The 12,932-nt window shown below is 41.4% G+C and overlaps 1 protein-coding gene across 4 annotated transcripts in view; it reads right to left on the bottom strand.

Annotated features, from left to right (window-relative positions):
• The window catches only part of DOCK8 (dedicator of cytokinesis 8), a 192,190-nt gene that overhangs the window by 42,353 nt on the left and 136,905 nt on the right, over positions 1-12,932 (bottom strand). For all 4 annotated transcript variants that reach the window (XM_019730243.2, XM_019730266.2, XM_019730259.2 and 1 more), the window contains 5 exons: positions 10,109-10,258; positions 8,305-8,418; positions 4,026-4,181; positions 1,436-1,575; positions 932-1,101 (listed from right to left, as the gene is read on the bottom strand). In XM_019730243.2, coding sequence (XP_019585802.1) covers positions 932-1,101; positions 1,436-1,575; positions 4,026-4,181; positions 8,305-8,418; positions 10,109-10,258 — 730 coding nt within the window. The remainder of the gene's footprint in view (positions 1-931; positions 1,102-1,435; positions 1,576-4,025; positions 4,182-8,304; positions 8,419-10,108; positions 10,259-12,932) is intronic.

Consider the following 12,932-nt stretch of genomic DNA (forward strand, 5'->3'; position numbering starts at 1 on the left):
ACATGACACCTTGCATTTAGAGGAAACAGGCAAACTTGAATGGCTCCAGGATTCCAAGGAAGAGTGCCTGCAAGGATGCTGGGCTCACATAAACATTCCTCAAACCCCAGGATGCTTCGTCAGTCAAGAGAGCTGCATGGTAAGTTCTAAGAACTTCCCTTGAGTTGAGGGAAAAGCAAGAACCACTCTGAAGTGATCAGAATCTGTGTGTGTGTGTGTGTGTGTGTGTGTGTATGTGTGTGTGTGTGTGTGTGTGTATTGGGGGAAGCGTAGGAAGATGGGATTTTTTGCTCAGGTCAAGGGTAGTTTTGTTCATTTACATTCCCTAATCCGCACTGTAATAAGCAAAGAAAATCAGAAGGTGCACACATCCTTTTGAGACAATTTATCCTTCTCTCTTGCTAAGTGAGAGATACTGATTTTCAACCTTCGCATCAGCCAGCGCCAAAGGCAAAATTCCTCTGCCATGGCAGAATTTCCTAATACTGAAAGACAGACACCATGATATTTTTTTGCACGGAATAATTGTTCAGATTCATTTGAGTCTGCTTCTTTGCTTAAAACATTCATAAAAGAAAAGAAACACCTTTATTTCAAGGTGTCAGAGCAGTGATCTCCAAAAGAAGTGATTCTCTTATTATCTCACCCTTTGGGATGTATGGTTTATAAAGTTCATTATATACCAGCACCCGAATGAAAAATGAATGAACAAATTAATTTCTAAATAAAAAACAGATACAAGGCTATGTGCCTTTAAAAAATAAAAAAAAAATTGGGGCCTGTGTTTAAGGCCTGTGTTGAGAGCACTAGCACAGAGAATTGCTTATAGAAACATATCAGTACTAGCGCTAATGACAGACACCTCACTCTCGTGGGGGCATTTGGCAGGGGCCCCCATCAATCCAAAGAAGGAAACAGAAGGCATTGTTACCTGTAAAGTCATAGAGCTGTGGCAAAGCATCCAAAATGATGCCCACCAAAGGCAGGTAAAGGGCAGCAATTTTGACCTTCACCTCTGGTTTGACACAACGTGGGTCCAGGTCGTGAGAACTTAGCAGGCTGTGAATGGCACTGACAGCTTTCCTTTGCACTTTGCTGATCCTGTTGGCACAACAGAGAACATTAGAGATTATGGTGAAGAGGGATTGACTAACAATGTGCTTAAACAATAAGGAGTGACCAGAAAGCTCCTAGACAATGGGGTGACAACGTGGCTGAAAAAACCCATTTTGTGGTTTCTCTCCCTCCCCCACGTCTTTCCAAATTCCTATCAACACCTTTTCTCAAAGTTACAGATGCTTCTACTCCAGTGAATATTCTCTGGTGAATGGTCTTTTTTCGTCAAGCATGGGAGGTTGGACTATACCCTTTAGTAAGCACCACTGTGTTTGTGTTTGTTTTGCTTTGCATTCCTTTTTAAAGGCCAGAAACATACCCTTCGCCTTCAGCATCCAGGGCGGCAGCCAGTTCAGTAAAGAGAAGCCCAGTGAGGAAGTGCTGCTGGCGGTACTCGGGAGTCAGGTCGAACATGCTGGCAATCTTCTGGTCCTGGAAGCTGGAGCAGGAGCTCGAGTTCTACAGAAATGCACGGGGCAGTTCTATGAGTAACGAGAACTGGAATCAAAAGCACGAGGGCTGGTATTTATTGAGCACATGCTATGGCCAGGCTTTGCAAGCACAACCCACTGAGGCAGGTATCCCTACTCCCCCCCATGTGACAGATGAGGAAACCGAGACATAGAGTGGTCACTTTGCTTTTTCCCATTCCTGCAGATGGAGGACTGCCCGTTAGGAAAGACAAAAACAAAGCACTCAGGGTCTGTCACACAGTGAGTAACACTCCCTTCCCTACCCACAATCAAAAGTTGAAGATTAAAATCCTAGGAAAAAAACAACTGGATAGAGAAATGGGAACTGGATCCAATGCTGTAGCTGTGAGCAGGCGATTCCTCTATAACAAACTGCCCCCTTTATTGGAGGCCCCTGTTTACTGAGCTGCACTTCTAAATATGGATTACGCACATTGAGTTTTGCTGGTCTGGAGACTAGCTGGGGTGTCAGGCAGGGAGGTGTCAGATTTCCCAGTCCTAGGCAATTCCTGTGCTGTTATCCTGGAAGTACACTTTATATTTCACCAAGAGAATCTACAATGTCTCTGGAAATCCTTTAGTTTTGGTGAGGCTGGGCCTGGCCCCTGGGTTTGCTAACTCCCTGGGGTAGTCAGAAGGGAAATGTGGGAGAGGCCCTAGTGCAAAGTTAGCACATTTGGAATTGTTGCTTGTAAGTCAGATCTTTCCCAGTTCACACTCAGATGGTCATGTAGTTAATATCCGGCTCATGTCCTGTGGCATGAATGGCCAAGATTTTTTTTTAAATTAATATGGCAAACCTTCATCTTTGTGCCAGAATCAAGGACTAGGCAACAGAAATAGAACTTAATATTGATAAATCTTGCCTGCTGCTCTGAGCTGTTGATTTGTTCCCTATAAATGGAATGTGACTATAAAATAACATTTCCTTAAAGTTTTTCTAGAGGAGACTAGTCCCTTGAGAAATCTATGGAGGAAAAACAAAAAGTTTTTGGAGTCAAATCATTTTGGAAATCATTGCTTATCACACACCTCCTCCCATTTCCTCCTCCACCACCCCTGGGGCATTTACAGTTTACATGAACAAGTTAGAGACTTTTGGATGGCCTTCTGCAAAGAAACCTGCTAATATAGGGTTTCCAAAACTGATCTGATTTTGGAATCCTGTATTCGCATAACACCTCTAACATCCTGTAGAATCTGGAGCCCACTGAACCTAACTTGGGAAATACTGTTCTACACAATGATTGGTCCTGTCAGTCAAAGCTCTGTCTCTAAACATTAACACAAGTGTTACTTTTCTTGGCTGATCAAGAGCAAGACTTGTTAGAGGAGGGTTGGGTGGATGGATGAGAAAGATGAAGGGTTGAGGAAGTACAAATTGGTAGTCACAAAAATCGTCACGGGGATTGTGAAATACAGTGTGGAGAATATAGTCAATAATGTTGTAAAAACTATGTATGGTGTCAGATGGGTACTAGACTTATCAGGAGGATCACTTCATAAATTATATAAATACCTAACTGCTGAGCTGTACACCTAAAACTAATATAAAATAATACTGAATGTCAATTATAATTAAAATACACACAACACACATATACACACACATAGCCATAGGATATAAAGTACAGCATAGAGAATATAGTCAATGATATTGGAATAGCTATGTACGGTGTCAGATGTGTAGTAGACTTGTTGGGGTTATCACTTTGTGAGGGGTGTAAATGTCTAATCATTACGTTGTTTTGTACACCTGAAACTAATGAAAAGAAAAAAAATAATTAATTAAGGGCACAATAAAAAAAAGAACAAGACTTGTTAGAAATATACTCTATAAAACAGGTTATTTGATTAGTTTATGATGAGATCATTTTAGTGCTTTAAGAGCAAAATTATCTGGAATATGATTCAAGGTGGACTCATCTCGTACTGAATCCCACTCAGTAACAGTATTAGCAAAAAGTCCTAAGATAGTTCAAAGATAGAATATCCATGTGAAAAACCACTATTCAGTCATTTTGGAATCAATACAAGGGAACCTGCAATTTCATAAATTTTATGATGCTGGGGTTTAGGAAAAGGGACGTGAACAAAGGCGACTATCAAGCTAAAGGAAAAAGGTGATGAACGTCAGACAAAGGGAGATATGGGATTTTTCTACCCATGTCTCGATTTTTCATCATGTATGTGAATTTCTTGCTCTACTTGGCCTCAGCAGGGACCTTAGAGCCTAGGAAAAAACCAATCATGTGGCTTGTACATGATTAGTTAGATAGTACAACTTTGGGTAGCATACCTGTGTGTATCTGGACAGTTGCTCTGTCTGAATTACTTGAGTTTTCTTCTAATTACACCAACCTTTATAGGAATAAATGACTAAACTACGCTAATTAAGTGAAATAGCTTGACCAATTCTTTCGGTCAGCTGATTACCTGGGAGGAGATGGAGGGGCAGGGAGACAGTGGTGCAGTATCCGCATTCATAAAGAAGAGGTTCAGATTGAGATAGTGTTCGTGGCTGCAGAGGATTCTCAAGAACTCCAGCCGCATGGAAATGAGCGTTGGAAGGTTGTTCAGCTTGGCTGACAGCTGGGAAGAAAAATGAGAAGAGGAAAGAAGTGTTTATTGTAAGGTAAATGGAGTTGAGGTTGACAGACACAAAAACATCTTATCTCCCCAGATTAAGGCAATCAATTTAATAAAAATGAATGAGACAGCACAACAGATGGCAAACTCTGCATTACAGGGAGACCCAGGAAGTTTTCATCCATTACTGTTCCTTTCCATCATTGCAGCCTAACAGCTGTCCAAAATGGGGATTCTTGCCCCTACCCTTGTCAAATTTATAATACCATGGCAAGCCTGTATTGGAAATAATCTGGAGGTATGTCTTCAGTGTAACACAATGTAATTAATTTTACAAAATCCCCACTGTGTCTGAGAAACTAAATGAAAGGACTTGGCCCCACGTGGGTCCACACATAACTAATGGAATATGACTCGATGACTTTAATGCTAAGTGTTCTTTGTAGTTTCTAATTAAAGGCCCCAATGGGAAGTTCTCAAAAAAAACCAGTTCCCTAGATGAGAGCATCAAATTACTTCGGAAAGTATTTAGTCCCTGCAAAAAAGCCAAGGAGTCTGCCTCAAAGTGGCAGAAGAGGAAGTAGAGAAAGAAAGAGAAAGCTGGAAGAGTTTTCAGGAAAAATCTTCCCTTAAACAAACAAACCACGAAATAAGCAATGAAAAGGTGACAAAGGTGACAGGCTGGAAGAGAGCTCTTGCTTCCCTTGGGTAAGTTGACAACTGAAGGATCCAGACTCTAGGCTGTGACTCAGAAGTAGCTTCTTTTAAAGCAAAAGAGGAAATGGAGGGTCTTGCTGGACCTTGAATCTCTCAGTATATCATCATAAACACTCTACCACTCCAGCACAGGAAACCTGCATCTCATCCTTACAAATGGACATGCCTCCTCTTCATGCACTTTAAGAGCAGTTTTATAAACTATATAATTTAAATGAGTAAATATTTTCAGCCATTTTAGGAGAAGCCATTGTGTTGTGGCATTTTGCCTATAGACTCAATCTATAGTTAGACGTTTATTTGAAACAAATGAATACTATTACATATTATATAAAAACTAAAACATATGACTTCCGTATAAGAACAATGACTCATATCAATGTGCCTTGCTGGCTGATTTTGGACCAAAGGAGCCACCAGCAAATTGAACTGATTAGAATTCACTCTAGTGTCCATCGCTTAATGTCATTTACAAAGTGTTGTTGGATCAAGTCAGCAATCAGAACATGAAAACACAAGATATCTGCATTTGAAAGGCCACACTGAGTATCTGTCATAGGTCCCTTTAGACTTCACTAAAGACAGAAATTTCAAAACGAATTTCAGTGATGTTTAGAACAGAATAACATGCATTTCCTGAATCATCCTCCCCAGAGGTCAGGACCCACACTGGTAACCTCAGGGGGCCTCCCCAAGGGATTGGTACTAACTTAGTGGCACATTGAAAGCCACAGAGCCACCAAACAACTAGATTGCTCTATTCTTAGTGACTAGTAATGAAAGACTAAGTTTATACTCATGGTCACAAAGTCTACAAATGACAGAAAGCATGACAGAATACTTGAATCAGGTTATGCAAAATGATAAAATCGGAGGACTTTGGAAAAATTGAACCTGCCTCAGGTATGATTAGGGTTTCCAGACGGGAATTCCCGCCCGTTCTCAGGAATTTTTTTCGCCATCCCATTCCTGAATCCCAAGAAAAGTCCGTCGGGAAATCGGGAAAATTGGCTCCTTGAACCCAGGTGATTGGTAGTATCGGCCATCACTTTGTGGAAACGATTCATCGTGGAGAACAGAACCAGTTTATATCTCGGGATTCGGGAACGGGAAAGCGAAAAGAATTCCTGAGAATGGCTGGGGATTCCCACTTCCCGTGTGGAAACCCTAGGTATGATGTTCCTACTGTATCTAGACAGCTGAAATCAGTGATTAAATCACCATGGCCTGGTGTTGGTGATTTTGTTAGGCCTGTGTGCTACTCATTGTGTCATTGGCAGACAAAGAGCATAGAATCAAAACACTGAAACCTGGATAAATCTAATCCAGCCTTGTCTTTTTGCAGCCCGTGAAGAGTTTAATCACAGCAGTTTAATGGCATCACTTGAATTAGAACACAGGTTTCCAGATTCTTAGTCTAAGGTTCTCTGGCAGCTGAGATTGGAAAGGGTGAGAAAAAGGAGGGTAAATTAAAGGAAAAGGAAATGATTAAAAAGAGAAAGAGAGAAGAAAAGAGAAAATAAACACATGCATTTGTAAGGCAGGCGGATGTCTACTTTTGATTCCTTACTTTCCTTTTGGTAATGAACACTGCTCACAGGTGAGCAGTGACAAGAGTCTCTCCTTGACCAAACAACTCAGAGAACTCTGAGCTCATTTTCAAACAGGTCTGTCCTTGGGCATGTCCTCAATAGTCTAATTTTAGCAAAACTCCCGCTAAGTCTGTTTAGCCAAAGCCCCACACCCTTGCTATCTGAGCACCCTTACTATCTGACCAAATGAGTCTTGAACCCTCACCACCCCCCAGGTGGTGTCTGATCCACCTGGCCCGCCTTCATTTCAGCAAGAACCCCATTAGGTCGGTTTAGCTAGAATCTTCCCTTACCCCTGATGTTTCCTCTTAGTCATTTTTCATCCACTGACCACCCCCATCCTGCTCATTGGCTCACATGCCCACTTTTCCTTGCTGTATTCCGTGTTGAGCCGAATCTCTGTCCCCTATGTAAAAGCCCATCGCAGGAGTCTCTATACCTGTCATGATGGTCCTGAATAAAGCCTGCCTGTCATGAATCATTTTTTCTTTAACAGAGGCTAAACTGGACCTAGAGTGGTGTTCTAGTATTTTCTTTCCATATATCTAACTTCAAGTTTTGAAAACCAGATTGACTTCTATTTGCAGCTCATTCAGTGACCTGTGATCCTAAACATCTAAGAGGGATGGCAAAGAGGATCGGAACGGCACATTGCCCCACACTCCAACCTAGTGGGCTGTGGAACAGCAGATCCACGCAGGCCCAGGTCAGGGTGTACAGGGAGTTGGTGCTCTGGGACTTGCAGATGTTTCCTTTGGATTCTCTTTTGATAAATGTCGTCCTTATTAGGACTTCTTTTAGAAAAGTTGGGGGAGGGGAGATCCTTTTATTTGACATGACGAAATGAGACCCAAGTCACTAAGGGATTAACACAGAAAGCCAGGCCTGGCAGAACAGGGTGATTAATCCGTTCTACCTTGGAGTTAGGCAGACATAGTTCTTTCCTCCCTGGACAAGTGATGTTACTCCTCTACACCTTAGCTTTGTCCTCTGCAAAATGTCGGTAACACCTTACAAAGATTAAATGACATGATCTCCATCAAGTGCTTCACAGTCTGCTTGGTCCACAGGAAGAAACCAGTGGTGGTGACAGTGATGGTGAAGGTGGTAGGTGGTGACGTTGGTGGAGGTGGGGGGTGACAGTGATAGTGGGAGTCGGAGGTGATGACAATGGTGACACGTAGTGGTGATAGAGGTGGTGATAGTGGTAGTGGTGGCTAAAATAGACTTTGGAAGGAAAGGAATGGGAACAATAATAACTGCTACTTAGCTTACTATTGTTGGGACAATTTGAAGGGGACAGTGAATGCAAGTAGAATTCCATTTAAAACTTGGGGGAGATGGCACTGATAAGATACTCTTGGATTATGAAATGTTTGCTTTGGGCACAGTGAAGTGAAATTCAGTCTCTTTTTTATTTTATCAGGGTTCTTTAAAGTCAGAATTTCACAACTGCAGTTTAATTAATTACCCTAACATGTGAAAAGAGATCTCATACTTTGAATTCTATACTTGATCAAAGACTGAATGCTACAGTCATGTAATTTCTGTTAAATGTTAAATTGAAGAAAGCAGATCATATCACTAACAAATTTCAATTCCTGTAGAGTAATTGGCTGGCCTTTCTGTGCTGGGTTGATATTAAGAAGTGTTCTAGGAATCCATGCAAACCAATATATCTAGGGACACAAAACCCAGAATGTACAAGTCAAGTTGTCTAACTAGGCAATGAGTAAGAGAGCATACCATGGTAACGAGCATCACATCAGGTGACCAGGAACCAGGAGCAACATGGCTGTGTTGGTGGGAACACTCACCTGGTTGCAATAATGTTTGATGAGGTTAAACACAAAGCCACGATCCATGAGTGACAGAAGGTCATATAAGAAGAAAGCCAGGCTGATGTTGATTTTTTCTGCTTGTTCATTTTCCTTAAATACAAACATACAAACACCCAAATTTTTTGGCAAACCCTGGTCATAAACTCCCAGGTCCCTGTTGGGAAAGTTGGGAGAGGCAGTTCCTATTTTTACAGACAGTGTTTCTCTGGGAAATACTGGGCAAAGCAGGTAACTCTGCAAAATTGTAGCAAATATAATTTAGAACTTAACTGATGCCATGAGTGTTCGGTTGAATCAAGAAATTCTTTATCTACTGTTAATACTTAGGTACATCTCCTTCCAGTCTTCTTTACTACACGCATATTTATATGTATCTAATTGACCTCATTCACTATATACAATGATGGGTCCTGGATTTTTTCATTCAACATTACCTTATGATCATTTTCTTACATTCTAGTTTCTCATATTTCTCCATATGGCTCTACCATAATTTATTTGATCCTGATAACTATTTTGGCAAAACTAACTTGAAATGTATTCATTATATGCAATGAGACAGATTCTTAACTTGAAAGGATTGTTGCAGAAAGTCAAATCAGAATAAAATAATCCATTTTTCACCTAAGGATTTTTTTCCCTTCAATTAGACAGTATCTCCAGCCTAAGGGAGGTCATAGTCATACATAGTAGAGCGAACTCTTGTATGAATTGAGGTCAAGGTTTGGTTTTTATTATTTCACAGTGCTCATATTTATGAGGGATTTTACAGCACTTCAGAGCAATCAGGGATTCACTTTTTTGTGGTCATGTCTTTTATTCTCTGAATGATAAATCAATTTTCTCTGACACTATTAAAAATATGACTTGAAAATATTTTCCTCTTGTTATGATGTGCAATTTTCAAATCCAGGCCAAGCTGAGCAGCCACTGGCCTGGGTGGAGACCTGATAAAGCAGTTTCCACAGGATCACCGAATGGCAAATCCTCGAGCGCTCAGCGTCCTCTGCAACACCCACTCCTGGGCAGTTTAAGTAACTATCTGAAAATTCTTGGTTTTACAGCCAGCTATGTGATTTTGGAAAATTTGTTTACTTCACTATACCTCATTTTTCATGCCTGCCAAAATGGAGACACAATTGTTGGTCTCACAAAGTTTGCCACAAGAAATAACCAAATGGAAATCTTCCCATGAGTACTCGGTACTATACAAATCCTTCACAATGACAAAGATATTAATAATGATCCTGCTGCCTCAAATTTTATAGTTACCTTTAAAAATTTTGTTCTGTTTCACTTTATATATATTTTCACTTTCTATTTTGAAATAATTTAAAACTTATAGAAAAGGTACAAGAATAACGAAGAATTGTACGCCCTTAGCCAGATTCACCAATACTTGACATTTTGCTATGTTAACTTTATCATTCTCCCCATATATACATTTATTTTCCCGAACCATTCGAGAGTAGGGTGCAAATATCGTGCCCATAGACCCCATAATACTGCAGGGTATATTTCCTAAGAACAAGAATATTCTCTCTCATCTCCACATTGATACAATAATAATTTAAACTACTGTAATTCCATATCGCAATTTCTTTATCATAATCCCCCTGCCCCATCGCAAAATCCCTCCCATGTAAGACACAGGATTTAGTTGTCATGTATCGTTGGTTATGTTTAAATTGCTGTTTTAAGATGATGCTTATTTTTCTCTGATTTTGAAAATAATATATGCTCAAGGTGAAAAATTTAGAAAGTAAAATAACACAGTTACCTTTGTTGGTTTTACTAAAAGGGCTGCAATCTCTGAGGTGACCACATTAACAATAGTAGTTATGTCATCTTTGAAACGGTCAGAAAAACGAGTCCTCCGAAAATTGTCCCGTTTGTCCACGGTGTGTACATACTGGGCCATACTTTTCACCTACAGAGGGGATGGGGGAAATGTCAACATGGAAATTGGTGACCTGCTTGTACACTGTAGAAAAGGGGAAAAGACTAGAAGAAAAGCTCATTAACAATAGACTTTCTAATGCTTTATCTGTGCTGATGGTTGCCCAAGCAGGCTCAGGACTAAAAAAATGCTCCTGACACACAAGTGGTTACCATGGTGGCAGGAGGTGGGAAGGGTGTCCTCTTCTTGACCCCAAGTCAGGGGCTTCCTTCGTGCTGCTGACAAAGCCAGGGAGCTTAATTCTTTAGCTACCGTGTCATAAGACTCCCCTTTCTCTCAACAGCCTACGTCCGGGAAGGCAGACCTAGGCTGGGCTCCCAGACTCACTTAGCCCTCAGTCTATCAGAGCACACAACACATCACAGAAAAAGAACAGTTTATGATACTGTTTTGGATGTGAACTGAAGTCATTTCTGTCCCTGAAACTACAGTCAGGAGAAATGAGGATAAATGATCCTCCCATCTTGTTTTCAAGTTGAAACGGGAGCACAGTTTTTCCAGAAACAATTCTATAGTATGTGAGCTGGAAACTTAACCACTATTTGGAACATTGCCTCTGGGAGAAATTATGCTTTGAATTCTATAAGACTAACTTGTTTTACATTTATATTTATATTAATATATATATATATTTAAATATATTTATGTATTTAATATATTTATGATACATGTATTAAAATAAAAAGCTGTGTGTCAATTGTTGATTGTGTTATGACTGGTGTACCACCAGCTCAATGCGTAGGCACAATTTTCAGTCAAGATCATGCTTATTTTTTGGATTTCTTCCTCGGGCCAGGAAATGCATGGGTCCAAACTACTCCCTTTGATATAGTATGAGGTTACGTCTTGTCCTGGTTGGAAGTTGCTTGGAACTATTAGGTCTGATGGGAAACACTGGCAGTTCCTATGGTTGGGTGCCTACCCTCCGAAGTCATTTTCAGGGACGTGTCCAGGCTAGTCAGAGACTTGCCGCAAAAAGAAATGGCCCTGAAAGCTAAACTGCCCACATTTGCCTGAAAGTGACCCCCTAGGTCAGAACTTGAAGAAGAGGCGACAAAGACAGTTGTATGGGAAGAAATGACCTCTACTTCCAAGTGCTATATGGAAGAAGTTTTCTGCACTAACAACAGATTTCTATTTCTAAGAATGAATGACTGGAAATTTTCATCAGCACTGACACAAGCAGATGAGAGAGAGAGAGAGAGAGGAGATAGATTAAGAAAAGAAAAACAGACAGATAGGCTTTACGTGTTTCATGTTTTAAGATAAAGCTATAAACTGTGGTCAGCTTGGGGAAGAGCTAAGAACATAAAATCTGGAAGAACATAAAGGCCGGTATAAGAACCATACTTTCTCTTCACTGTAGAGCATCCTTCTTGGTTCAGGACATGCAGATGTGTCTTTAGCCCATAGAGTCTCATACCCTTGGTGAGAGGACCTGAATGGGGGTGGGAACTGGACCCCATTTTTGTCTGACAAAAATGTCTCTCATGCTAACAAAGGACCTAGGAAGACAAAGCCTCTTTGTTTGGGGCTACCCTAATCCTGATTCTCTGCTGGCTTACCTACCCCCGCACCAGGCTTTTAGAACTCACTGTTGTATTCAGCTCCTGCCTGCTGGGTTTGGCCATCCTACAACCACATCAATAATTCTCACAATACTGTACTTGCAACTAATGGCCTCTTTCCAGACTGTCAGCAACTTGCCAGCTACTGATCCAATGTCCTTTGGATCTCCAGAGAGGGGCACCAAGTAAAAATCTTAGAGGATGCTTGGCCCATTATTTGTAGGGTGGGGAAGGCAGGAAAGTATTTTCCCCCATATTGGCCTTTGTGACCCACTCAAAGCAGGGGCACCTCTAAAGAACCCCTTGGTACAGAACTTCATGTCATGAGTAAATTAGGTCATCCATTTACCTCTGGATCCCCACAGTCTGGCTCAGCCATTTCTAGAAGCACAGGGATGTATTCATTAGTGAGTATGAAATTCACCCAAGAACTGTGTTCAACACCTGTAATGCTAAAGTGGTGGTTCATTACTGCTTTGGCATTAACACAACTGAAACGTATTAAACTGCCCAGGGTGTTGGCGCAGCCCGAGGAGGCTGTCTTTCTTTTCAAGCTTCTTAGTGGGGGAAAAAAAGAAAGAAACTGTTTTGGTTTTGAAACAACTTCCTGGGCATCTGTAGAGCAAACGCACACACAATGCATGCAGGACAGGGTGCCCTGTCTGAGCCTGAGATCAATTTCCTTGCACAGCTCTGGCTGAGGCTGATAGTTTCCATTTGCCTCCACTTCAGCCCTGAGGTAGGTCCATTTCTTGCCCTTTTCCATCTATCTCTGGACCTTGGAAGCTGATCTCCATGGACTATATCTCTCAGGCCTCCTTGTCCTTGGGTTTCTGGTTGGAGCTGGCCATGGAGGCATCAGCCGGGGATCAGTGGGTAGGAGGAGGGCGAGGTCCTGGTACTTACCCACTCCTGCCCTCATTTTTGTCACAGTCTGGTCCTGCAGTGACCACGTTTCTCTAAGACTCCAGCTCCTGTCATGGGGACCCTCTCCTCGGCCGCAGCTTTCTTTAGGCCTCAGTTACTCTGCTCCCTACCCTTGCTTTTCCAGAGCTAGGGCAGAGAAAGGCTTCCTG

The sequence above is a fragment of the Rhinolophus sinicus genome, linkage group LG04, assembly GCF_036562045.2.
Source record: "Rhinolophus sinicus isolate RSC01 linkage group LG04, ASM3656204v1, whole genome shotgun sequence".
In the NCBI taxonomy this organism is placed as follows: Eukaryota; Metazoa; Chordata; class Mammalia; order Chiroptera; family Rhinolophidae; genus Rhinolophus; species Rhinolophus sinicus.